The sequence below is a fragment of the Chinchilla lanigera genome, unplaced genomic scaffold, assembly GCF_000276665.1.
Source record: "Chinchilla lanigera isolate Chin_1 unplaced genomic scaffold, ChiLan1.0 scaffold00009, whole genome shotgun sequence".
In the NCBI taxonomy this organism is placed as follows: Eukaryota; Metazoa; Chordata; class Mammalia; order Rodentia; family Chinchillidae; genus Chinchilla; species Chinchilla lanigera.
The window spans coordinates 22,859,195-22,886,288 of NW_004955410.1; the positions used below are offsets into that span (position 1 = coordinate 22,859,195).

Genomic DNA, 27,094 nt, shown 5'->3' on the forward strand with positions numbered 1-27,094 from the left:
TTAACTGTAATTAATATTCATATTAACTGTAATTAATATTCATTTTAACTGTAATTAATATTCATATTAACTGTATGAATAATCATGCATTATTTTAAAACATTTTTACTTGGTATATCAACAGATTGTTATATAACTCATTTTTACAAAATATGTTACATGTGCAAAATTAAACAGTGATGAACATATTATCACACAGAATATATTTTAAAACTGTTATATTAAACTTTAAATTATGTCATTATATTTTATATCCTTTAAATTGATATATTATTACACAAAAATACATTATTACCACTTTCTTAGTTTTCTGTTTAAAAAATCATAAATATTTTAATAGTAAAAATTAACACTTTCTGCATTATATATAACATATCATAAACAGTATGTCCCAATATCTTGATCATTCTTTTACTTTATATTTTATACATATATCCTAAATTTTTATGTCACCAAACCTATAACTCTCTTTTGATTTGGCCTCTTTTTATATAATTATGATTGGAAAGACTTATTCTACTTTGAGGTCAAATAAATATTAACTTGTATGAATCTCTAGTTCTTTATGTTTTTGACTTTTCTTTTATAAAATCCCTAATCCATTGAGATTTTGCTTGGCAGGATTGGAAATACTATTTTCCAAATTTCTGATACATAATTCCAAAAGTCATTAAAAGTAAAAATGCCACCACTGATATCATAAAATAAATGTATGTGAATATATACGAAACATGTGCATATGTTTAATCAGTGTTGGACTTTTTGCTCTTTTCAATGAACTATCAGTTATAAAATATGGCACCAAGGATAGATTACCAAAAAGATTGATCAAGTAATGTGAAATAAAATACTTATTCTAGATTATTTGCAAAGATAGCTACATCTAACATCCAGTACACAGTAAGCTGGTAGATTTTCAAATGTATTGTAAAATCAGCATTTTCACATAATTTCAAATACAAATGTGCTTTTATAATGATACATGTATACTTACATTTAAATACTAGAGCTGTGGCAGTGCTAAACCTTGTGAAAATTTAGACCTAACACTTCTGTTTCTCCTCACAGCACTCTTGGTATTGTCTTTAATCTCAGAATTGTACATTTTATTTCTCCTTCTCACCCTTTTTAAAGTTATCAATATGATTCTTGGCCCTAATGATAAAATCTGATGCTAATAAGTTTGCTCATAGCGAAGCTGTCCCAGCTGCAAACCAATTCCTTTAGAACTACGTGTAGCATAACAGAGATTACGCTGGAACATGGATAAAAATCTGAGCGGAAGCTGCAGGGAAAAGACAAGTCTCAAAGACAGAGATCACTGTTAAAATCAGACTCCACAACTGACCTTTCCGATGTCCTCCAGTATTTATTAAAGTTAGAGAAATTCCCACATGAGAAGCAATGCTGTAATATTATGGCAGAGTAAAGTAATTTGCCAAAGCTCACAATTGATGGTATTTGTGCCACATTAAACTCCAAGTCTACTTATCTCCAAATCCAGGCTTCTTCAGAATGCTTCTGAATTCTTACTTTCAAAGTGAAGATAAATTAATAATTAATTTGAAAGATTAACTTTTAAAAAGTTTAAAAATAAACAACAAAAAAACGCCTTTACCATAATAGTCTGGCAAACACATTCCTGGAAGTAAATCCCAGGGAAGTGAAAACTTAGGCTCATAGAAAAGCCTTTACATAATTGTTCATTGAAGTTTTTTTTTTTTTTAAAAAAAGCCATGAACTGGAAAGAATCAAAAGGTTCCACAATGTGTAAATGATTAAATCAACTATGAAATATCCATACCATAGACTACTTTTCAGCAATAAAAAAGAATAGAACTAGAATCCATAAAACAACTGGGATATGTATTAAGATCGTGCTATGCGAAACAAGTCAGTCACATAAATTCATTCACTGCATGATCCGTTTTACATGACGTACTGCAAGTGACATAATTCCAGAAATGGACTGGAGATCAGCGTTGTCTGAGGATAAGGATGGTGAGTGGAAGGGAAGTAGATGGAACTATACAGGAAGAGCAGTGGGGAGAGTTTTGTGGTGGTGCACTACTTTTGTATTTTGATTCCACTGATGTTTATTCTTCATTGATGATTGTATCACAACTCTGACAAAATGACAAAGAACTACACATACAGACACACAGACACACACACACTGTACCAATGTCAATTTCCTGGTTTTGATGTTGTGCTATGTTTATAACATAACTGGATCTATTAAGAAAAAATTAGGTGAAACTTGCACAGCATGATTTGTGCTATCTTTGCAATTTCCTGTTAACTCCCGTAATTATTTTAATACAGAAATTTATGAGTATTGGAAAAAATGCAAACACTGAATGTCTGAAATTAAGTAGCTAATTATAAACATAAGTAAGGAAATTTCTATCACTTTGTATCTGTTAGATCATTTTTAAATTGTGCTATTCAAATACACTATAATTATTTTACACATGTTTGATTTTTACACTTCTGCTGGAGGGATGATGAAATTTCTGACCATGATTTTTAAATTCAAAAAATTCTGTAATTCATTAAGTTTGTGCTTTCTACGAGTCAGAGTTTTGCTATTTAATCCATGTATATAAAATATATTTTCAAAATTAACTTCTTTACCTTTCTCTAGTGTTTCTTTTTATCTCTTAGGTTCTTTTTTAAACTAATTTATATTCTATATGATATGAATACTACCATAGCAACTTTGGTTTTGTAGATGGCAATTTTAAGACACTTTTTTCTGATAGTTTAACACCTCTAAAACCAAAATGCATATGCAATTGATATGAGTTTAGTTGATTTTTTTCGTTTTTAGTATTATGTGAAACAATGGTTCATCTTCAAATGGATAATATTGAACCCACCACCATGCACTGAGCAGATGGAACATGCCCAGTCCAACAAGCAGATGGCACCTGCCCCCTTGAGATACTCCCTCCCTTTTCCAAGCCAACTCTCTGCCTATGGAGTCTGTGTCCTGGCAGCAGCCATTCACCAACTCCAAGTTCACTCTGTATTTTGTTTTCTCTTAGCACTAAGTACCAGAGGCACTGACCAACCTACAAACCTGATCATACACAAGGCCAACACCCCTAAAGAGAAGGTACGTCCTGGAGAATTGTCAGCAGCACTAGCCGCAAGAAAATCCCATGAATGTTATAAACTACAAAATTGGCTTTGGGTTTTATTTTGAAAGTGACTCCTTCACGGCAGGCTAGGGTTGGGGAAGAAACATTCAGCACTGCCTCCCATATTGTCAGAGAGTGTTTAATCCGGTGCACTTTGGAAAGAGGTTAATTGTTTAAGACTGATCCATAGAACAAATTCACTTCAAGGTTTCCACTGTTACCTTTCCACCATGACGGGTGGGAGGCAGTCATAGGAGACAGCCATCAAGAAGGTGCAGGCTGTAGACCTTCTAAAATTCAACCTGGGAAGAAACGGGGCCCTAGACTCCTTGGTGAGATACCAGGCATGATGAGTGTGGCTTTCAAAAGTGGCTGCATCTGAAACTGCTAACATGGAGTTGAGCAGTCTGCTTCTGACCACATCCAGCAGAGACAAGAGGTCTGATTGTTTTCTCCACCTCCCAAGTAAGCAGTGACCTGTCTCAGCTTGAACTGTTGCATCATCTCAGGTGTACAGACAGAGGGATCTCTGAAACAGGGGGAGCATCTCAAACCAACAAGATGGAAAGCTAGCTGGAAAAAGTATGATTTGCTGGATTCCAAAACTAAAGATCCTGGAAAGAAACAACTCATTCAGAAACATAGGATGCTTTTTGCTGTTGTTTTACTCAATATTTTTCTTTTTCTTTCATTTGTTTTGGGGGCTTTGTGAGCTTTTTCTCCTTTTCTATTCTTTCTTTTTCTCTTTTCAGTTCCTTATTTTTCTTCCAATCTTTTTCCCTTCGTTTTGCTCTCTGGTTTTTTTTTTTTCTTCTTTTTCCTATTTGATCTTTTCTGTCACTTTTATCTAATACTGCTAGTTACCTTTGACTCAGTAGGATCCTTTATCTCAGTTCCCCTCTGCTTTCTCATCTTCCATTGATTAATTTTTCAAACTCTTATTTTTTCATTTGTTTCTCCTTTTATGCACACTAGTATAACAATTAACCTTTATGAATATTTAGTTAACTCAGTGTTTATACTGTTAAATACTATTCTATTGTTAGTGGAAGCATAGTTGTTGAATTTTATAAATATTTACAGGATGTCAATATTTGGTTTTCTCAGTGTTAATACTATAATTATAGATTCTTTTCTGTGGGGTCATGGTGGTACATTACTCCTTCTAACGTTATGTCAGTATCCAGTTTGTCTTTGACACTTATTGTTGCTGATTTTATTGCTGTTGCTGAGGTGGCATAGTTATGGTATTAATTGATTTTCTCTGTATGCCAATATCTGAATTACCTTTGCGCCATTACCAATGCTGTAACCTATTCCCATAGAACTGAGTGATGGGTCAAATATACTGCAGCATCTGCTTCCAAAGAAATGGAGTTGGCTGGATCTTCAGACAGCAGTGTCAGGAGTATAGGACTCTGAAGTAGTTAGGCACACTCAGAATGCATAAGTGAAAAGCAGACACTAACTAAAGAAGTTTCCATACTAGCAATGAAGTCTTCCACTATCATCAGCCTACAAACTTCAGCACAAACAGAACAAAATGAAATAAAGACAAGCAACAACAACAAAATTCAACAGAAATATGAGAAGACAAGGCAACAAAAGGCATTTAAAAACTCCCAGTTTCTCTCAAGCTCATACACTGGGCATTGAAAGAGGGGAAATCAAAAGCCACACAACTGAATTACTCAGAAAGATAACAGAGAAGAATAAAAAACTTAAACATGATCAGTAAAGGGCTCAATGGGCTTAAAGAAGATATAACTAAACAGATAATGGACTTCATAAATTAAATAATCAGGGTGTTTACCTAAAACACAAATGAAAAGCAAGCTGAGCTAAACAAAATGATGCAAAACATGAGTGACCAGTTTGGCAAAGAGTTAGAGTCAGTGAAAGGTTCTAAGCAGAAGTTCAGCTGATTGATAATTCTTTTGAAAGTATGGGCAGCAGAAACCAATGTGAGAACAGTGTAAGAACAAGGAGATTGAGCTGCTGTCAGAGATTAAAGATACCATATTCAAAGATACCATAAAATATCAAAAGAACATGAAAAATAGATCTAATAGCTGCCAGATGACACAAAGAAGACTAATTGGCAATTAAGTGGAATTAGGGAAAAATCAAAAGACAGCACAAATGGCAAAAAAAAAAAAAATCCCTCTTTACAGAAATAATAGAAAAATTTTGAGATATGGGGAAAGAATTTAACAGAGATAAAATAATGTACAGATAAACAGCCATGGTAAGTAAAGAATCTTTCCATGACACGTGACAGGCAAAATACCAGAAGTCTGATACAAGGATCAAATCTTAAAAACTGTTAGAGAAAAGAAGTGAGTTACCGGGGCTGGGGATTTAGCTCAGTGGCACAGCGCCTGCCTGGCAAGCGTGAGGTCGTGAGTTTGATTCCCGGTACCGGGGGGGGAAGAAAATGAATTACTTATAAAGGTAAACTCATTTGAATTACAGCAGACTTCTCAACATAAATCTTAAAGGCCAGAAAAGCTTGGAGTGAATTATTTCAAGATCTAAAAGAAAAAATGAAACAACAAAAAAACCTTCAAATTTAGACTGATGACATATATCCTGTAAAACTATCTAAAAATTGATGGAGGAGTAAGGTATTTCCATGTTAAAAGCATCTTAAGAAATTTATAACCACAAAAAGCACATCCCATACTTCTCAATGATAACCCAGAAAGACAATGAAGCTAACAGTGATGAAATGTCTGATGGAATGAATACACATTTACAGTAAAAAAGATATAATATAAGCAGAGTCCCTATTATTGCTACTCTCCAAGACAGGATTTAGAGACTTCATAACCAAGACACTGAAACATTAAAAATGAATATATAAACATTACAAAAGAGAAAATTTGTCATATATAGAACTATCATGATACTCTTAATGAAGAGGAAAATAGTTAATTTTTTAGAAGTCCTGAAACTAGTTACTCCCCTGAGCAGATTTGTCTTCCTGTCTTCCACCCACGCAAGGTACATATTCTCCCTATCTAACCATCTGTACCCTGAAGTCCTATGTTATCTCAAGCACTTGCTTCCCGCAGCTCCCAGCTTGCCCCTACCCTGAACTTGTATGCTTCCCATAACTCCGAGCATATCCGGAATTTGAACTTGACTTAGTATGCAACATATATGACGTAGTTTTCTTTTAGGCCAATCAGTAATAAGAACGTAAGATGTAACCAATCAATAGTCATCAAATACTCTGCTTCTTTACTTCCTGCTTGCAAACCCCACATAAGTCTCCAAGCACCAGAGATCAGGGCCTGATATTTTGGGAATCATTCCCTGTCAGGTCCATCGATATTTAAGATGCCTGCCTCCAAATCCTGAGTGACATTTTGGTGGTTCTGTTTGCTGCTGCTTTAATAAATCCAGGAAAATAAGTAACTGACTAAAGGATTGCTGAGAAGTCTAGGTGATCAAATATAAAGTAAATATATAAAGGCCAATGATAAATTAATTAGATAATGTAGTGGAAAAATTTCATTAAATAAAAATGTATATAAAATGCATATCTATGAAAATTATTCTTGCAAATCTTACATGAAAAGAAAGTACATGGGACTTTGTAAAAGTCCATATTTCATAAAATGTCAATTCTTTCAAATTAAACCTAAAAGAAAAAACCCTTAATCAAATTTAACTAGTATAGAAGGCTGAGATTTAAAATGAGCCCAGTGATTTTTAACAATGTCTACTCCCTTCCTTTGTGTGAGAGTTGACTCAATTATAGTAAGATGCCTCACACACAATCATGGTATGTTATATGACAAAAGTGAAGTTACTGAGGGAGTGAGTATCTGGCTTAAGCAGGTGGGCCCTTTAAAAGTAGAATTTTCTCCCTCTGGCTGCAGAATTTAGGGGGACTTTTAGCGAAAACTACAGGAGCTGATTGTAGGCCTGATAAGGAAACAGAGATTTCAGTCTTATAGTTGCATGAACTAATATTAGCCAGTAAGAAGAATGAATTTGGAAAAATGTTTTTTTAGTCTTGGAGAAGAATTTAGCCCAACTAATACCTTGATTCTGGCCTTAGGATACCATCACTAGAGGACCAAGCCTCATCAATTCAGACTTCTCACAGAATAGTGGGCTAAAAGATGGTTATTTCAAGCCTCTAAATTTGTGACCATTTCTAACTAATACAACTAATGAATTCTAAAACTTATCTGGATGAGAAATTACTCACAGCTGGTATTTTTAAAACTTTGTTCTTACTCTGCCCACATCCCTGTCTCCCTGTAATATCGCAACACAAACAACTATGCAAGTCAGGAATCTTTAATGCCTGATTCTAACTTTTAGAACTATTTCCCACTCTTGTCTGTCCCCATTTGCAGCTACCTGCTTAGATTTTATCATTCAACATTGTAATAATTTACTTTCGAATCCCAAGTTCACTCTACCATATTCATCTTAAAAGCCCCAAGTCTGATAGCATCCACCTCATTGCCTAATGCTGGAATCAGCTGGAAATATAGATGACCATGATCTCAACTATATTCCAGGAAGAATTCATCAAATCTCAGGTCATTGGATTTAATCAACCTCTCACTCTCACTCACTTGCCCTCTAATCTCCCATTTTCATTTCAATCACAGCACTTCTTTCTTTTTTCCAGTGAAAACCCTTGCTAACTACTTTGCTAACAAATAGATGAGGAAGAGAAGAAGTAAAGAAAAGGAGGAAAGGAAGGAAGAGGAGGAAGAAGGGATTGAAAGGTTTCTTGTAAATACTTAAGATTGAACACAGGGCCTTCACACTGAGCTACATCCCTAGCCCTTTATTTCCTTTTTAGTTTATTCAGGGTCACACTAAATCACTAAGTTGTCAGAAGAGAATTTTTATAACGTTCCAACACAAGTGGCCAAAATTTTTGCATCTATGTCTGTATAATTCAGTTCATGCTATTTCTTGAGTACTTGCTCATAGGAATGTTCTACAAAAAGGGAAAATTAATTCAGCTCCTTGGATGTTAGAAATGTTAGAGACATAAAAGATACCTGTGATTTATGGTATTCAGGATTCCCTGAACTAGAATGATTTTTTCCCTCCATACAGAGTAGTTTTTGAGAAATAGTGATTAAACATTTGAAAAAACATCAACATTTTTCTCTTGGAGCAATTAATGTTATCTTTTTATACAATTTGTGACAGATACCAGTTCAAGTAAAGGTTAGTCAAATGATACTGGAGAAAAAAACCTTAATAATTAATATTTCATATTCTTCTTTGTTTTTAAAGGTGTTTCATAATAAGAATGTGAAATTTAAACCTTACTGTACACATCCTAGAACCAGAACACCCTCAAACTTGAACTTAGAGACCCAGCCAGAGGCTCTACAATAGTGATTCATAGAGATCTGAGAGTAGAGTGCACATTATTTTCAACTTCCTGCCAAGATTGTAAATGGTAAACAGTATCAGTCCTTCCTGAGAAAAAGGAAAACAACCTGAATTACCAAGAAATGGTTATTTATTTAGAGACCTAAACTTACTACTTAAGATCTCATAACAAACAAAGCACTCATTTAAATTCTTTCAATATCCCAGCCACTTATCTATGGTAAACTTTTAGACAACCATGTTAAAAGATTCATTTTTTTAAAAATACATTTTCTGGTATTCAAACAATATACAAAATACACACTGAATTCAACTCAACTAAGGAGACATAAACCAAGGGAAAATGGCCTGTAATCATAAAAAAGGGACAAGAAAATAAGGAAGGCTCTTACAAATGGGTTTTATGTGTAAGCTAAAAATGAGAACTTCAATCAGACCTGCAGGTGTAAACAAAGTATTGTCTCACTAGTGTAAGAACCTGAAAGAGTGAATAAAAATTAGGGGGTATGACAGACATTGTGAAATGAAAGGAAAATGCTCAAAAATAAAGAACAACTGGAATGAGGGAAAAAAGAAAGGAAAGAAGGAGAAAATTATGTATATGAGTATATACAGGATAGCTAACATAGTTGTACTACTGACTTCTAACACTTTATTGAAATGAACAGTTAATGTTTAATAGTTTGATCAATCTTGCATGTCTATATTTGTTTTCCTGAGTAACCACTTTGAAGATATCAATATGTAATACGGCAACCATTGTTAATTTCCTATTACCTTGTCTGAAATTCAGTATTGCTTGTATAGTTCTTGTATTATTTCATAAATGTATGTGTGTTTGTTAATATGTTTTCATTCTTTTATTTTTAAAATAAAAAATGTTTGTGCAAGGAGACAGAAACCTGTCTCTAAACAGATTTTAATCCATAAAAAAGGAAAACTAAAATAATATGCTTCATTTTAAAGGGAAGGGGACAAAAATATAGAAAAAAAATTTAAAATTACCTTTAACATTTTAAAATATTTGTTTATAAGATAATAGAAACCAGAAAGGATGGAAATAGGAGAGCTGAATGTAGTTTTACACATCTGTATTCCCAGCACTCTGGGAGGCTGAAGCAGGAGCATCGCAGGCTCCAGCCTTTCCAGGCAGTTTTGTGAGACTCTGTCTCAAAATTTTTAAAAATGAAAAAAATAAATTAATTAAAATTAGAATTCAAAAAAATTTAAAAATTACAAGGGTGGTGGCTACAGCTCAGTGCCAAGGCCCTGAGTTCATTCCCCAGTACCACAAAAGAAGGAAATGAAAGAAAGCAGAAGAGGAGAAGTCCAGAATAAGAAAGAAATGTAGATTACCTTACATCCTCAGGAGCTAATAACTGGTAACAATTTCTGGGCATTCTCTGCACCAGGTCGCATCCCAAGTACTTTGCATGTATCATTGCTCTTACCCTCAGTGCAATGCTACAGGACAGGGACATTATCGGGCATATTTTATAGTTGGGCAAACTAGTCTGCATAAAGATTAATTAACTTACCTAGCATCATATGGCTGGGAAGAAATGGCAGTAGGAGCTAAGTCCCAAGAATCTTGCTCCTGAGTCCACCTTTCCAGGCTGAGCATGGAACCACATGTGGATGTCATTGGCCCCTGGCATAGGAAGCCTAGAGTAGCTTTTACAAAGGAATACTACACAGTGAGCACAGAGTGATCATCAAGTGGTAAGAACCACTGCAAAACCCATATTTTAATCACTCCAGCTCAGTAGCACCAGCTTGTTGGTTCCCAGCTTGATTTCTTCCTCAACTTCCTCCTATGGCTTTTCTAGAACTTCTCGGAATCTGACGATATTTTTGAGCTTTATGAAGTGAAGATGACCTGCTAACTGGGATGTTTTCTGATTTTTTGAACATAAGTGACAGGAGGCATTTGTCACCAACAACTTTCTAAATGGTTCAGGTAATTTTCAACAGAAAAAATGGTCCAACAATAGAGTGATTGCTAACTTATCCTAAATAGTTAAAAACAACAAAAAGAATTAGTTTTTTTTAGTCAACAAAAAAATAGGCTGTGTGCGTTTATGACTCATCAGGCTGGAGTGCCGTAGAAGTACACTCTCATATTAATAAGAGGAGGTTAAACAGTAAAACAAATAAACAAGAACCAAACATATTGAAAGAATGGAAGATCAGTCTATTATCCTTAAATCCACTAGGACTGTTATTCTAAAACTATGCAGAAACTTTGAGAAAATTCATATGAAAACAAAAATGTCAAAGGATCGGCTTGAGAAACTTGCATTACAGCATTTGGGGATGAAAGGAAGAACGAATTTCAAAGATTCTTTTGGGAAAATAAGAATAAGAGATGGAAGGAGTAGGGAGGGAAGAGAAAGGTAGGGGATGTAAAGGGAATTTTGATGTGTTGTATAGATGTACCAGCTCCCCATGATGAATGTAATCATTATGTACTGCAAACCCGGACTCATAAAAATAAAAACTGAAAAAACAAATTACAGAAGAACAGAAGAAATGTTGAAATCCTAGAGAAAATATATAAAGATATTTATCTCTGTACAACATTATTACCTAAGTAAATTAGTATACATATCATGTAACATAGAAATTCTTGAGTATATTGTTAAAATTTTCCTTGATAACTGAGAAAGAAATATGCTACATTAAGAGGAAATAAATTCATTTGGGCCAATCTAGGGGAAGTCTGTGAAGTGGTTTGCAAATCTGTTCCTTACACAGCATGTATGTAGTTTTCATCTTCAAACATAAAACCAACTAATGTGAAAGGTCTAGAAAACCTAGCCAAGTGACTTTTAAATTCTACCTTGGATAATTCTAAACCAAAGTAGGGACTAGCTGCATACATACCCACAACACACACACACACACACACACACACACACACAGAGAACAAGATGGGGTGGGGAGCTTAATCAACTTCAGGTTCTATAACCAAATACCATGGAGAGGTAGTTCAAACACAAACAGTTGAGCAGGTTCAAAATCTAAGATCAGGGTGCTAAGAAGATCTTGTTCTTTGTCAGGTTGCTCCTCCTGGTTTACAAAAAGTTCTGACCTTCTTGTGCTCTTCTTTGGTAGAAAAAGAGCTAGCTATCCCTTTGATTTTTCTCATAAGGAAATAATCCTATTGATGAGGACTTCTCCCTCGCTTAGGACCAAATTACTTCCCAAAGACCTCAATTCCTAATTCCATCACATTAAGATTTGGGTTTTAATATATAAATTTTGGGAAGACACAGACATTCAGCTGATAATAGAACATTATTCAGGAAAGTACGCAAGTCGGTCTTGTACTTTTCCATACTCCAATCTCTGTTACCTAAGGAGGTCAAGTCTCCTACCTCTGTGACAGTCAGTGGTGCCTTGCATTAAACTTTTCCACTTCTCTCCCAGGGCTGTGTTTTCTGACCACTTTTCATGTCAGGTGAGGCCTGGTTAACTACTCTAGCGAACAAGATGTTAGCTTCATTTCTGGAAGAACATGAAATTGTCACTGACAGACCCTCCAATTGCTTCACGATATTTTCCCCTGGAATGAGTAATGTTTACATTTGGCTCTATTCCATCAGTATAGGTTACTTAGATACAACAGAAAGGAGTTCCACCACCACACCCCCCAAATAAAAGCTGGCAAGGGAAATGGAGCATGAGCAAAAAATTAACTGTGATATTTATGTCATTGATATTTGGGGAGTTCTTCGCTCAGTCAACACCACTCTGCACACTGTCTCCAATTTTATTAGCAATAATCAATTTAATAGAGTAATATTTTAAAATTTTGGATAATATAGAAGTTTTTAAAAAGAATAAATTATAATTGCTTTAAGTTTTAAATTATTAATACATTTTAACATTAAAATTTCATAAGTTCCATATGCTTAGGACAATTTGCAACATGCAAAATGGTATTACTATAATTAATTTTTACATCTACAAATTAACTTTCAAAATAGACACAATAATGCAATTTCATGGATGCTATTGTTCTGATCAAGTTAAATTGCCACCAGGACATAAATAGGGCATCAATACAACTCAGACAATATTTTGAGACCAATGTACGAATGCCTAGCAAACGCCATAGGATGACTCAATTTTCCCACAGATTTCTATAGTAAAACTTACACAAATCTGCTCCTTTTGTTACTTTCTTTTTATTTTTTTGGTTTTTTCTCCGGTACCGGGAACCAAACTCATGACCTTGCGCTTGCCAGGCAGGCGCTTTTGCCGCTGAGCTAAATCCCCAGCCCCAAATCTGCTCCTTTTGGAATGAATGCATTGTGACATTATTTAGCACTTCCATAACTAAGATGAATTATTTTTGTGTTGCCTGACCTTGTCTTATTTTGTTACTCTGATATAATTAGAATGATACATATTACTGTCCACTCACTTATGTGTATGTGTACCTTCTCAAAAGGGTGGTCAGTCAGGATAGGCCACATGAAAGTACCCCAAAATGAAACCAAAACTTTATAAAATCCAGAAGTATGTAGGTTCCTATATTGTTTATCACCTATTTGAACAATGCTGTATTAAAGAATTAAGGTGCCTCACTGCAAGAAAGATTAGATAATCATAAATTTTTGCCCTCTTTTACTATCTTAAATTTCACCTATTTGATAGCTAATGAATTTCTATATTCTATCAAGGACTTATGTCCTTCCTCAAACTTCATTCTCTGAAGATTTCAATAGCCAGTTTTTTACCTAGCTGGGATATCACCATCAAGCATTTGAACTTCAAGCTCACAAATGCTGATAGTCCCGGCAAGTGGCACTCTAATTCGGCCTCACCTGGCTTTAAGGGGTAAGCTATTATTTGGGTGAGGCCAGTCTTGAATTCCAATTTACTTAATAATAAAGAGGAATACATAGGGTGTGGCATGAATATACATGAGTGGTACTCTAAAGATAAAAAGACAGTTATCAAATCTGACATAAGATGTGCCCAGTAGAACCACAGGAGCCAGTATAAATATAAAAGTTATGTTTCTAAAAAAAGGACCATTTTATACATGTGTGCACATATACTATGCCATACTATTTTTATCTGCTAAATATCAAAGACAGTCATAATCATGTCAAAATGCTTTACTTTGAAAACTTTTCATTTTTCTTTATTCAAAACATTTTGATCCTTTACCACAAGTTTGAGGCCAGCCTGGGCTACCTAGAGAGTCCACGGCCACTCTGAACTCAAGCAGTGAACCCCCATCTCAAAAATCCCCCCACCAATTTTTCAGTGCTAACTTTTAAATTATGATTGAATATATGGATACCTAATAGGCACAAATTAATAAATTATTACCTGATATGGATCCTAAACAAAATTCTTTCTCAATACAGATTTTGCAGAACTGGAAAATTAATATAAGAGCCAAAGCCTAATAGAGATTCCTTCTTGTTGATTATTTTGTTAAAAGAGGAATTGGTTATGCTTGTTTTCCATTTCCAAAGCCTGAGCAGATAATTCTAAAACATGAAATTTCTGGCACCAACCACAGCTTCAAAGTGACAACAAAACTAAAATGTGTTGGTTATTTTCAAATCAAGACAAATGGAAGCATTTCAACTGCAAGTTTTTTGCCAATAATAACCCAAATTTTTGGTTTCGAGAGTCTGCCTGTGAGCTATTAATGACAGAATGGTCCTGGACATGTTACCATGACTTCTGCTATTTCAAAATTCAATTTGGTATTGGCAAGAGCAATAAACATTACTCCTAAGAATGTCTGCTTTCTGTTTTGTGAAAATAGTCCTTCCTTGCAAAACACAATCACTGTGATACACACGGACCCTGTAAATAAGTAAAAAGAATCAAAACCACAGAAAATAATGCCATAATTGATGAACGGCTTGCTCATATGACCACCTTTCGGTCGCAGTGGCTAAACTAATCTGAACATTCTTCTTTAATGGACATTTCACAGCTATCTGCAAATAACTGACAGTAATAGAGCACCTACCACATTACTCAAGGTTCTGTACAAAAAATAGAAACCACGTGAGATATTTCAAGCAGACGGGATTAGCTACAAAAAATGTTTAGAAGACTGAGCAAAAAACAGCATGTGAACTCACGCGGCTATTAATACCTACAGGAAGCAGCTATTCTCCCCAGAGCCAGGGAAATGAAAGGGCGGAGGTGTAGAAGCCTGCAGGCCACTTACTAATGTACTCTGGGGTGATTCAAAAGGTCTTGGAAAAAGAAAGAAGGGGCCTCTGTTAGTATTTGGTGCATGGATGAAGTGCCAGGTAGTAAGTGCTGGGACCACCAGGGTAAGATGTATTTCTCTGCCAACACAGCCCGCTGTATGTGTCTATTGCTGAAACCAGTGAAGTTACGCTGCTCTGGAGAAGCTACCAAAGAGTTTCGCTTACAGTGCTGAAAGAGCCAATGCCAGCACCACAGGGCAGGAACGGGATATCTGATGCGGCATCAGTGCTGGACTCAAGCAAGAGTTCTGTGCTAGGGCCCTGGAGCTGCTAGAAGATCTTCCTGCAGAAGGAGGCCCAAAAGCTGGACACAGGAAATGAGTCACTTCCCTTCTTCTTCATTTTTCATTCTCTTTCCAGAACCTCTCATTGGGAAAATCTTTTCTTTTTTGGTACCGGAAATCGAACTCAGGACCTTGCACTTGCCAGGCAGGCACTTATGCCCCTGAGCTATATCCCCAGCTCACTGGGAAAATCTAATGGAAATCTTGTTGACAATTAAAACCTTGGAATGGTAATCTGAAGATATCAGAAATCTACAATGCATAGAAGAGCACAGCAGGAAAGGAATGGACATCTAGTGCAAACAGGCAAATGGATGTCGCATCTGCTATCTTCACTGCCTTTTTTTCTGCAGTATTTATCTGACAAGAGTATGTGTGGCATTGTTAATAAAAATTTTATAACTTTTGTTATCTTACTAAAGAAACAATAACAAATAAAATGACATAACTATGAGTTCAGGATACAACAATGTAAAATATAATGAACTAGTAACTTTAAGCACTGAAGAAATTCTGTGTTTTTTTTTAGTTTAATAAAGGTATATTTAGTAGATTTATACAAATTATAAAACAATACTATATCCATCTGTACTTATTTATGTGCAACCATACAGTGTTCTTAAATCTTTATTATTCTGTTCAAATTCCCGTATATCATGTTGTTGAGCAGATAACCTATTTAAGAAGTAAACAGTCAGGGGGAAAATATGAGTCTGTGCTAAATTACAGATGGCCTCGAAATCTCCGCTATTGTCCTTGAGATTCTCTTAAATCTAGAGTGTCTGTAGGACTAATAAAACACAGGGATTTCCAAATCTAGATGAAAGAAACTTTGCAGCTTCTCCCTGAAGCCTCTTCGAAAATTTGGTCTGCATAGAAGCCGCAGCCATGCAAAAAGTTTAACTGCCCCAAGACCACCGGGCTGGAGAGACCATGTAAAATTTTTACTGATAGTTTCCACTGAACTCCAAGCTCTATTCGTCTCCTCCAAAGTGGCAGATGTGCATGTGAACCCTTTTTGTACCCCTCAGACGAGTCCACTTGCAAATTGGGTACCAGAGTCAGTGGGACAAACAGAGGAACCAACCAGCCTATCCCTACCTAAACTCTCTGCCACTAAGTGATGAAATATTTGGAGTCATTTGCTACGGAGCAATAGATAATGAAATGTGGCTGCTCAAATAATGAAAGAAATGCACACTATAGAAAATACCTTTGTTAAATGTACCCAGATTAGTATGGCCGTAATTAGCTAACATAAATTATAAAACAGCATTCATGAAGCTTCAAGGATGACATACTCCCATTTCTTACTGATGACAGTTACTGCAGCACTTGAGGAAACCCGTCTGGCTACGTCAGTCTGAGACCAGTGTACCTATGGCTTCTCGCTGGGAGAGGTCCCTTCAAGTTAGGAGTTCCCTGCCAGTTAACGTTTATAATTCCATATTCTTTTTCCAAGGAGCACCACCCAACAAGGTGAATGAGCTTCAGGCTCCACAACATAGATTAGCTCTAGGGAGGATATACTGCATATTCTCTAAGAAAAGCATTCAAAAGAAAGGGAGGGACAGCTATATTTAAAAACCTCTCTGTAAAAACATTATATAGCATTGGAGAATAAGACTTAAAACAATCTAATTATTCTGTAATAGATAAATACTTGAATAATAAACTATTAACTTGGGCATGATGTCATCATTCTTGAAAAGGAGTTACAAAGTCCAACAATATGAGGAGTTGTCAGAAAAAATTCTAAATGGAAAAGCTCAACTGGAAATGGTATATAAACTATGGTGACAAGTTTTAAAATGTTATGTTGCAGAGAAGAACTAGAAGGAAATTTGGAGAAGTGAGAAACAATTATGTTGAGGTGAGGTCATGGGATGGGACTTTATTCTTCTATTTTTTAGATTCTCATTTCTGCTCTAACATATCCTATTTGAGCAGATAGGATGGATATAAGTGCTCTCAGAAATCAGTTTTGGAGCTTTTGTAAGAGATGTTCTGTTAAAGTTACAGCTAAACTGAGGGGGATTACTGTAATGCCCAAGCTAAGGAAAGTAGATGTGCCTGTGAGAGTCACTTCTGGCTCTGTGACACGTAATAGGGGAAAATAAGCTTGTAATTAGGAAGGTAAGTTCAGAGGCTTGGGGGAAGTTTGGCGTCTTTCCGTTCCGTTTTTTGCAACATAAATGGTAAAGTCAAGTCAGTAGAGGCCAGAAACCAAAAACCAACATGATCTCCAATGCTCTTACCTTCTATCCACACACAAAAATGTACAAGTGTGAGCACACACACATACACACATGTGCTCACACCCCTCCCACATACACACTCCTTCAAGTAGACACATTTCAAGAAAGCCCTCACTGACTTAAGGGCAATTTGTTTTTAACTTTGTAGAGTGGTGGAAGAGAAATAGCAACATCATGGGTCTAGTTCTAGGTTTGTCCCCAGTGTTTCTATGATCTGCAGAAGCTCCTTGTGTGCTGAGAGCCTCCGTGTCTCCATCTGTAAAACGAGGAGCTCTTGGCCACCAATGAAACAGGGTCTATTTAAAAAACAGAGAAATGATGGGTGTGGTGGTGCACACCCGTAACCCCAGCATTCAGGAGGCTGAGGCAAGAGGATTGCCGCAAGTTTAAGGCCAATCTGGGCTACATAATAAGTTCAAGGCCAGCCTGTCTTGCATAGTGAGACCCTGTCTCAAGAAAATAGTACAAAACAAAACAAAGCCCAGAGAATGTGTGAGGTCCCGCTGTTCTGAGCAGTCTTTACCTTTTCTATATCTCAATTTTACATCATGGAATGTTAAAGATAGATGAGATTTTAGGTAAAAATTTAAGTGACAGAAACAAATACAGTTTAGGCTGTGGAGAAGAATGGGAAGGAAAGGCAATTGTAACACATAAGGAGTGGTGTCAGCAGGCTGGGAACCTTGCTTTCTTCTCTTCCTCAAACATGGAACTAGTACAACCAAGTGCTGCCTCTCCCTCACCATGTTCTTTCCTTGTAGCTTTTCCTCCAGGGGCCCACAGAAAGGCATTTGAACACCTTCCATGGCAGAAATAGGAAGACCTTGGCTTACCTAGGCTTCACCCCTTTGATTGCACCTTAAAAGCTCCCACATGGCCCACCTTGATGCTGGCTGAAATCCAACTCCATTTCTAGGCCTTCCGCTTACAAAGATGAGATGTTCTTCTATGTGAGATTTGTGTGTTTTTGTAAAACTAATCAAGGATCCTGCTTAATATGTTGTCCATTTTTCCTCACACACAGCTATATGTGGCAAATTGTCCTAGAATTTGGGGATAGGAACAAGTTTCTTCCTAGTGCTTTTCTCTTAGTACAAATCTAGTATTGCCTCATGCCTTGAGTTCTAACTAGGACAGTAGGGGAAACTGAGGCTGGGTTGTGTAGCAACTTTCCATGTGTCTTTTTTTTTATTTGTTTGATAATTAACCCCTTTCTTCAACTCACCATACCTTATTATTACAATAATGCTTAGTTATTGTGTGTAATGATTTTCAGTTTTAGTGAGTATGTATTTTCATGATTAAATACATCAAGTCATATTCAGGAAAGGCAATATATACATATAAAACAATTATGTAGATATATGTATATATGTGCATGAATACTATACTTAAATATATTATCATTAATTGTCATAAGGAGTCACATCTTTAGAAATGAAAAAAAATAATGGTAATTTCATTGCATAGCTCCAAACATATCTATCATGAATGGAAAAATCTTTGTCTTCAAATGCAATATTGCATAAAACTTAAAGAACATAATTGAAAAGCTAAACAAATAAAAACAAAGATCTTCTGGCAGAAAAATAGGAGGAGAAGAGCTTCCTACGTCTTCCCTGACCTTCTAGCCCCGCTTTCAAGCACTGGAGAGAGCTTGGAAGTGACCAACAGGCCTTGTAGCTTCTCATGGTGCATCCAAATACATCTGGTCAACCTCACTCATCTTTTTTGGCAAATATGGAAAAAAAAATGAGGCACAGCACAATTTAAATTGTGGAGAAGCACCCAGCAGTGACAAAGTCACCATAAGAACTCAGATATTCTGAGTTTCAGGTGTTTATTTTGGTCAAAGCAGGAAGGTTCATCCCTATAGTGTCTTAAAATTAAAATGATCAGCCAGGTATGGTGGTGCACACATGGAATCCCAGCACAGGGGAGAGTAAGTCAGGAAGATCGCTGCAAGTTCAAGGCCCGCCTGTACTACATAGTGAGGCCCTGTCTCAAAAAATCAAAACAAAAAGAAATTACAATGACGGCCTTCTAGAGCTTCTGAGCAATTTGGAGTTTTATTTGAAATTAAAGATGTTCTATTCTTTCCTTAAATGCAACAAGGCAGCAAACACTAATTTCTCTCAAGTGCAGCGCTGTTTTTGTCCTTCCTAGATCTGTGTATAGCAAGGGGTTCCCTCTCTTCCTTTCAAGTCTGTGTTCAGCATGTTTTGCCTCTTCCCTCTTCTTTAGGAATCTCTAGAGGTTTACAATTTCCTACCCCTCCAAAGAATCATTAGCTTTCTTCTGTGTTAAATAAGCTAAAGATAAAAATTCTGTGGAATCTTAGTGACAAGTTGTTTATCTTCCTTGGACATTTTAAATGTCCACCTGAGTTTACCTTTTAACATTATTCATATGAAGTTCTTTGTCCATTGAGTAGAACCTGAATACACTTGTATAACTACCATCAATAAACTAAGGGCTGAAAAACCCTGGGAGTGTGGTTTATTTCACAAAAGTCTCTCGACAAAAACTAAGAAATGAAATGTACTTTCAGGGTGCACAGAAATCTCTAGCAAACATTGGTAAGATCATGGAAAGTTGAAGATGCCATATTTGAGCTTCCTAGTTTAAAGTTATGATTCTATTCAATTTTAGCTGGAACACAAAAATTTTAATCAAATGTTTTATCATTGAAACAGTAGAATTCACATCATGGCTTTCAGGACAAATATTTCTCATACAATGGATGATTATTATCATTTTGTTTATCATTTTTATTCCTTACTCTAACCTCTAGAAACTTGGCTGTGTCATTATGGAATCCCAGCATCATGTCAAAAATCACAAGAAGAAAACATCACCCACTAGTGGTGAAACCCTTACACAGCAGAGGCATAAGGGACAGAATGGCTCCAAGCTGCTGCACTGAGAAATCCAGGCGAGGGAAATAGAGAAAAGCCTGATGTTTCTGTATTATCAATACATCTCAAGTGGCCCACAGCCTCTGGAGGTCCCTAAAGGGATCTGATAACTGAGATATGGACGAGAGTGGCGGGAATGGAAGTAAAACATTGCCTAGCAGATATGGATCAAAGAAATGTCTGATCATGGGTCAGAAAAATCTGGCACTAATTAAACTAGTGCCTGAGTAAAGTCCCAGGGGCTTTTCTGAACAGGAATTAGGCCTCGGGTCCAAAGGCAGCATGGGAGATCTTAGAAGGATAACAAGTCCAGCATATCCAGCTAGTTCAGGAAGTAAACAATGGAGACAGCAGCACTGCCAAGGGAGGGAGTTTTCATGGCTCTTGATCTGTTGGTGAGTGAGAGGGGATGAAAGGAGGACCAATTGCCCAATGTGTAAGCATTCAGGCTAATCCAGGCAAGTAAATATTTTGTCCTGCCTCCACCCTTTGACTATTCAATTGTGCTTTGATAAACTCCTAAAGTTGGCCCCTAAGACTAGACTCCATCCTGGAATTACCCTTCCAAATCTCAGCCTCCCCTGTAATCTCTCCAGACTCCTGAGAAAACAAGCCACTTCTGGGGGTTATCAAGTCATAAGTCAAATTGCAGGTGTATTATCTGAAAATTCCATACATCTCGAAAAGAGTTGGTAGAGGACAAATCCTTCAAATCATAGACACAGTAGAACTAAAAGTAATGATAGTATTTTGAACTGGCAAAACAGTACTCATTGCAAAAGAGAGTTCTACTGAGAACATTTAACAAACTCTTTTATCCATATAGTATGATACTGAGATGCTGCAGACAGATTCTTGTCTGAATTAACAGACATTAGAAGGTACTTTTTAAAATGCAAAGCTCTTTGTGAATTCTAGATGCCCTGCAAGTATTAATGTTAAGGTGGCAATACAGAGGAAGGACGGTAATAATAGAAATTTGAATTTGTGGAAGCCAATCACTTAGACATTTGTGTTTTTGAACACCACTTCCTTAATCCTCAGGAGTGTCTCAGGAGCAAAGTAGCCAATGCTATTAGATCCATTTGCAGATAAGAAATTGAGACAGAGAAAGATTATGAAACTTATACAAGGCTTGTATAAGAAAGCTGTGCATATAAGCAAAAATAACTATCCAGTAATGTGGAAATGTAGTCCAGAGATAAACAGTTGGCATGCATTCTCTGGCCAAGACTCATGGACAAAGTAGGAATCATACCAGCCAAAGCTTTCTGATACTGCACAGAGTGTCACAGGCAGCAGCACGACCCAGGAAATACCTGTGAAGAGTCAGCCTTCCAGTTCAGCACAATGGGTGCTTTGGGCCCCTCTTGGCTGAAAATCAGCCCTCTGCTCAAGCGCCAAACTCCCCAGTCCATACCCTGGGACAAGACCAAAGGGATCCCCGCATAATAGCCTGGGAGCAATCACTTCACAGCCATACCCTGACACAAGGATTGGAATGACAGAATGAATAAACTTGCCCGAATTAAACAGGAAGCACACAGAGACAACAAGCACTTTTTAATGCAAGCATCAAACACCAAAATGAAGACGTATTCTTAGAGTTGAATCAAGAACATCAACTGTCATTCAAAAATAACACTATGACCAAGGCATGATGGTGCATGCTGGCAGTTGCAGTGCATTGGCAACCAGAAGCACTAAAATGACACCCAAGATGTGGAGGCAGATTTATTTATGTCAAAGAGCAATGACTGAGATCATTCCCAGAATAACAGGCCCTGATCTCTGGTGGTCTAAGTCTTTTTTATGATGCACAAGCTGGAGGTACAAAGGAGGTACAAAGGTAAGACAGAACAACCCGGCAGTTCTTCTGACTACCTAACAGGGGCATCAATTACAAATGTAGATTAATGATCAGCAGTTTATAAAGCTTGGCAAAATGGTATCATTGGTCATTTTCTATGTTAGGTTACTCTTTTGCAGTTACAGGAATCAGGAAAGTAATTACAAAGCCATGAAGCGGTTGCACAGCTAGGCAATTTCAAAAGAACAAAGTTTTAAAAAGAACCATTTCTCTTGTACAGGTTTTCCCTTTCAGCAGTACTCTGAGAGGCTGAGGCAGGAGAATCACAAGGCCAAGCCTAGCCTGACCAACTGAGAAACTTAGTGAAACCCTGTCTCAAAATAAAGTAAAAAAGGGATCGAACTGTAACTCAGTGTGAAGGCCCTGGATTCAGTCCCCATGATTTATAAATAAGTAACCAGTCACAGAATTCATCGTCAATCCTTACTCCCTTTCATGTTAAAAAAAAAAAAAAGCAAAGTTTATGTTTCACTTTTAGACAATAAAGATTTTAAAAATAAAACTAAGTGTTCTAGAAATAAATCAACAAGACAGTAGTGAGTTGAGCATACTTTCATAAAAGAAATTGAGTTTTAAAGATCAAGTGAATTAGCCTTTATGGTTATCAATGAAATAGAGAATAAAGAAAAACAAGTGGCTGTAGTATATACATACACACACACTCACAGAAATACGTGTACTGTACTCATTTAAAAGGGTACAAGAAGTGGACAGGTATAGATAAAATAATCTCTTCAATTAAGAAAACTCATTGAGTCCTATTTCAAAATAATAATAAATACTGAAGAAAACACATGATGACATGTGAGGAAACAAGAGCTACTGAGAGAGCTCTGGCATTAGACTTCTCAAAAAATTTACTGTTCAGAACCACAAATCCTGGACGAGAAGGAAACTGCTCTCAAATTGCAATGAGCAAGAGTGCATAGGTTATTCACAGGGAATTTCTACATTATGAAATTGCCAAACTCAGACCAAGAGCAGAAACCAAGTGATGCAATCACATGAGAAGGGACCTGAAGCCATGCGCTCAACCAGAAGTACCTAATTTTCTTTTTGCTTGAGCCAGGAAAAATATTTTCACTGGCCCAGTCAGGCTCATGAAAGATTCTTTGCCACCACAGCCTAGAAACATGGGTGTTATCCAACATGAAGTTTACAAGGGTCAGGCACTTTTCAGGCCCATCCTCTGCTTCCAGGCAGAGTGGATATTCACTGGCACATAAGCACCATATTCTGTCCAGCATCCATTATGATGGGTCAAGTATTCATGTCTTAGCTTTGCTGAAGATGTTCAATCATGTCTAAATCCAAGAAAGAATCAATCTAACCATACCCAGGTAGTTATTCACTTCTCTCTTTGAAATTCTTCAAAGATGACTGGGTAATGTTTAGCAGGATGGGTTTCATTCTTTAAAAGAAAAACTAAAGGAAGATTATATCATCTGAATTGGTGAATCCACTATAAGGAAGTCTCTGAAACATGTTTAGACCCAAAAGAAGGATGACAGGGTCAGCATTTATACAGGAGAAGAAGGAAAGAAGCAGCTGAGATCAGGCAAGACCAAGGGCCAGGAAAGGCCCTTCAGCCTGTGCTCCCTGTGCTACCGTGTGGTATTGATAAAATGAATCTGGAGGTTGGAGAATCTGGCTTCAACTGGCGGTTCCACACCAGAATTTGTAGGGAAGTTGAGATAAAGAGTTTCCACTGAAAGGAATATGGTACACAAAGGTAGAGAAACAAGAGTGACTGATCACGGCTCATCCAGGAAGCATCATGAAGCTCACTAAGACTAGGGCATGTCAGGAGGCAAGGCCAAGGCAAGAGGATGAGGTGTAGCCAGAGGAAAAGATATGGGGTTGGAAGGGCCATGCTTGACACACTTATGACTTTAGCCTCCAAGAAAGACGACAGAGGAGTTTAAGAGAATAGCTGGTTATGATTTACATTTTAGGAAGGTAGAAAACAAAAGGCAGAACACAACCAGACACAAGGAGAAGTGGAAATTACTGTGAAAGAGGAAAGTGGTCTGAGGATACAGAGAAATAGAGCCTACTTCCTTCCCTTGTCTGCCCCTCCCAAGTTCCCAAGAGATTATGTAAGTCACTCTTGAGATTTTGCACTCCGAACAACTTTAGATTCTGTTTTTGAGCTTTACCTTTCAAGGATGCAGAAAGGCAGCTAACCCCTTTCACCAGGCAGCAATTGGACTCGCTCAGGCCTCTTATAAAGAAAGTGAGCTTCATACCTCACTCTTGGGTAATTCTCCTCTTGTTCCTCCTCCTCTCCCCCGAACCCCTCCTCCTCCTTCTTCTTCTTTTCTTTTCTTTTCCAACCTACTCCTGTATTTCCTTTTCCCAATAAAACTGTTATCTCCACACACCACTAAATGTTTAGTGTGCAGCACTATTTTTGTGATGAATTCCATTTATCTTCATTTGCAAAAGACAACAGACAGCAAGTTTGGTCTGTAAACCCACCTATCCACATCAAAGTCAGTGAGTAGTTTCTTGGAGAACCATACCAAAGTGAGGACAATGCAGATAAGCGACATTATCTAGTACTTCGCTATTGCTGTCCAAACTCCTTCCTTTCATGAAAGGGTCTTTGGGTGGAACTACCTCTATAAACACATTTTATGGGTTATAAAATGGGAAATACCAGAAACAGCACACAAGATTGTGTTTCTGACCAACTGTAGTCATGTAGAGATGAGCCATCTCCTTTGCTTAGGAATATAGTACCTAGAGGGTAAAAACTTTCCCTTTGTATTTTGAGTGTAGATTTTGTATTTTTAAGAGGATTTTACACTTGCCTTGAGTGTCAACCAATGTGCTTTAAAGAAGAGAACAAGGGACATGAAATCAAATCATCTGATCAAGTCTCTAAGCCTCTTTGATCTTCTATGAGGTAGGAATAATTTTACATTTCTATTGCCTAAAATATCTGATTTGGGCAATGTTACACACACCAGGTAATCCATTACTACAGGTAGCCATTGAACACTTGAGAGTATTTTATTAGACTTAATTTTAATTAATTTAGATGTTAAAATATATATGTAGCTAGTGATTACCTTACTGAAACTTATAGCTTTAAAATTCTGTTTCAGCAATTCCTACTCTAACTTTGCTCTAGAAATCCACAGGTTAGCATAGAATGCTTCTTCAAGAATGAGTGTTTCCCTTTTATGTGGGCAAAGATAGGTATATAACCATTTTAAACATGACTGATGAAATGAAATAGAATACATATTTTGTTTGTCCACCACTTTTTAAAAATTACTCAATGGGGAAGTTTGTTTTTTTCGTGGAACTTATGAAAATTCCCCAGTTGGGCCCATGTGTCTTTTGGATGGAGATATATATATATATATATATATATATATATATATATATATATATATATATAAAATCCCCCACCTTGTGGTTACTTTAAGTTGGATAATGCAGTTTCTTCTACCAGTACACCAATCTCTGCGTATGAGCTAATCACACTCCTCCACACCATCTAAATCTACAGTCTTTGGAAAGTGGGTAGAGTAACCATTACATTTTCCACGTTACCTCTCCACCACCCAGCCTGCTAGCTACTATTCCTGGTGGCTCCAAAATTTGAGAATAAGGAAGAGGAAAAACAAAATGGAATATTTTTACTCTAGTTGTATGATTGAGAGCAGGCTTCAACCCTCCATGCTGGACTTGGCTAATATTTATTGCTGCTGTAGTTGCTGCTAATATGGGGTGTGTGTGTGTGTGTGTGTGTGTGTGTGTGTGTGTGCGCGCGCGCGCGCGCGCGCGCGTAGAAGCCCTTGTCATGCACTTTGGGATATCCTCATAAACTTTTGACTGCAACACCCGTGAAGCGAGTGATGCATTCCTAAGTCAGTTGTGCCTTGATGAGATCTGGTTTCTGTGCAGGAAGATACCAGCTTTTCTTCAAATATGCAATGAAGTCACTTCTCAGTTTGACCTGAGAGAGTAGCATCTCCTTTCTCTGCCTCTCTTTACAGGCATGGCCTTCCAAAAAATCTTTTTTCAAAAACTATTTTAGTGTGAATTCCTCCTTCATATTTTGTTGCAACTGGAAGTCATTGAGTCCTTGAGGAAAATATTCTCAGTTGGGATCTTTTGCCAGATACTTGGTCTGAGTATCTGAAATCAATTATCCTATACTGTTAGACAGAATTTCCAACTCTCCATCTTGAAACTATGCAAATATGATCATTGCAACTCTAACAATAACTGTTACATATTAGAAAATTATTTTGAAGATAGAAAAGCAAAGACAATAAAAATGATACAGAATTTCAAAACAGGACAATAGGAAATTACCAATGGTTATTAGAGTGCATATTGTTATCTTCAAAGTAGTTGCTCAGATTACTAGATATAAGCATGCAAGACTGATCAAACAACAGAAGCAATAGTAGGATCCCATCACTACAGTGTATTAAGTAAAAGAAAGGAAACCAGAATGCTTTCCCTGGCATTTTGAAATGAGAAATATGTGCGTATATGCTTTGGCCTTAAGTTTTTCCATCATTTTGGATGTTTATGTGGATTTATACTGGAGTAAGTGTCTACTTCTCAATTTTATAAAATGTAACTCTGAAGTCTTTCTTTTTGGCACAATGTCTCCAATATCCACTTCTCAGTGCTGACATAGTAAAACATTTGTGTCTCAATCCACATCCAAGTGAAAAACACATCCTGCAGAACTGACCAACTTGTTTATAAGACCAGTCTTTGAAAAACAGAGCATAAAACCGAAGAACAGGAGAGGTAATGTTTTTCAGTAAGTAGGTGAGCTGTAACAAACATACGTTATTTTTGCAAGAGATGACAGAAAAATAAATCAAAATACAGGCATAGCACGAAAACTGAAAATGCGGAAGCTACATGAAAAGAAGGAGGAATTAACCTTAACACTAAGAAATGAAATTTTTACTGTTTATATTAAATTAAACAGTAATATT

The 27,094-nt window shown here is 36.7% G+C and overlaps 1 protein-coding gene across 7 annotated transcripts in view; it reads right to left on the minus strand.

Annotated features, from left to right (window-relative positions):
• The window catches only part of Macc1 (metastasis associated in colon cancer 1), a 117,044-nt gene that overhangs the window by 81,677 nt on the left and 8,273 nt on the right, over positions 1-27,094 (minus strand). For 4 of the 7 annotated variants that reach the window (XR_001232741.1, XM_013510573.1, XM_013510572.1 and 1 more), the window contains exon 4: positions 11,909-12,038. The exons of 2 other annotated variants lie outside the window; for them this stretch is intronic. Coding sequence is in view for 3 of the 5 variants with exons in the window: in XM_013510573.1 (XP_013366027.1) it covers positions 11,909-11,936 (28 nt within the window). In the remaining 2 variants the exon portion in view is untranslated. Of the gene's footprint in view, positions 1-1,348; positions 1,508-11,908; positions 12,039-27,094 lie in introns of those variants that run through there. One more of the 7 variants, XM_005377364.2, reaches the window with a different exon arrangement.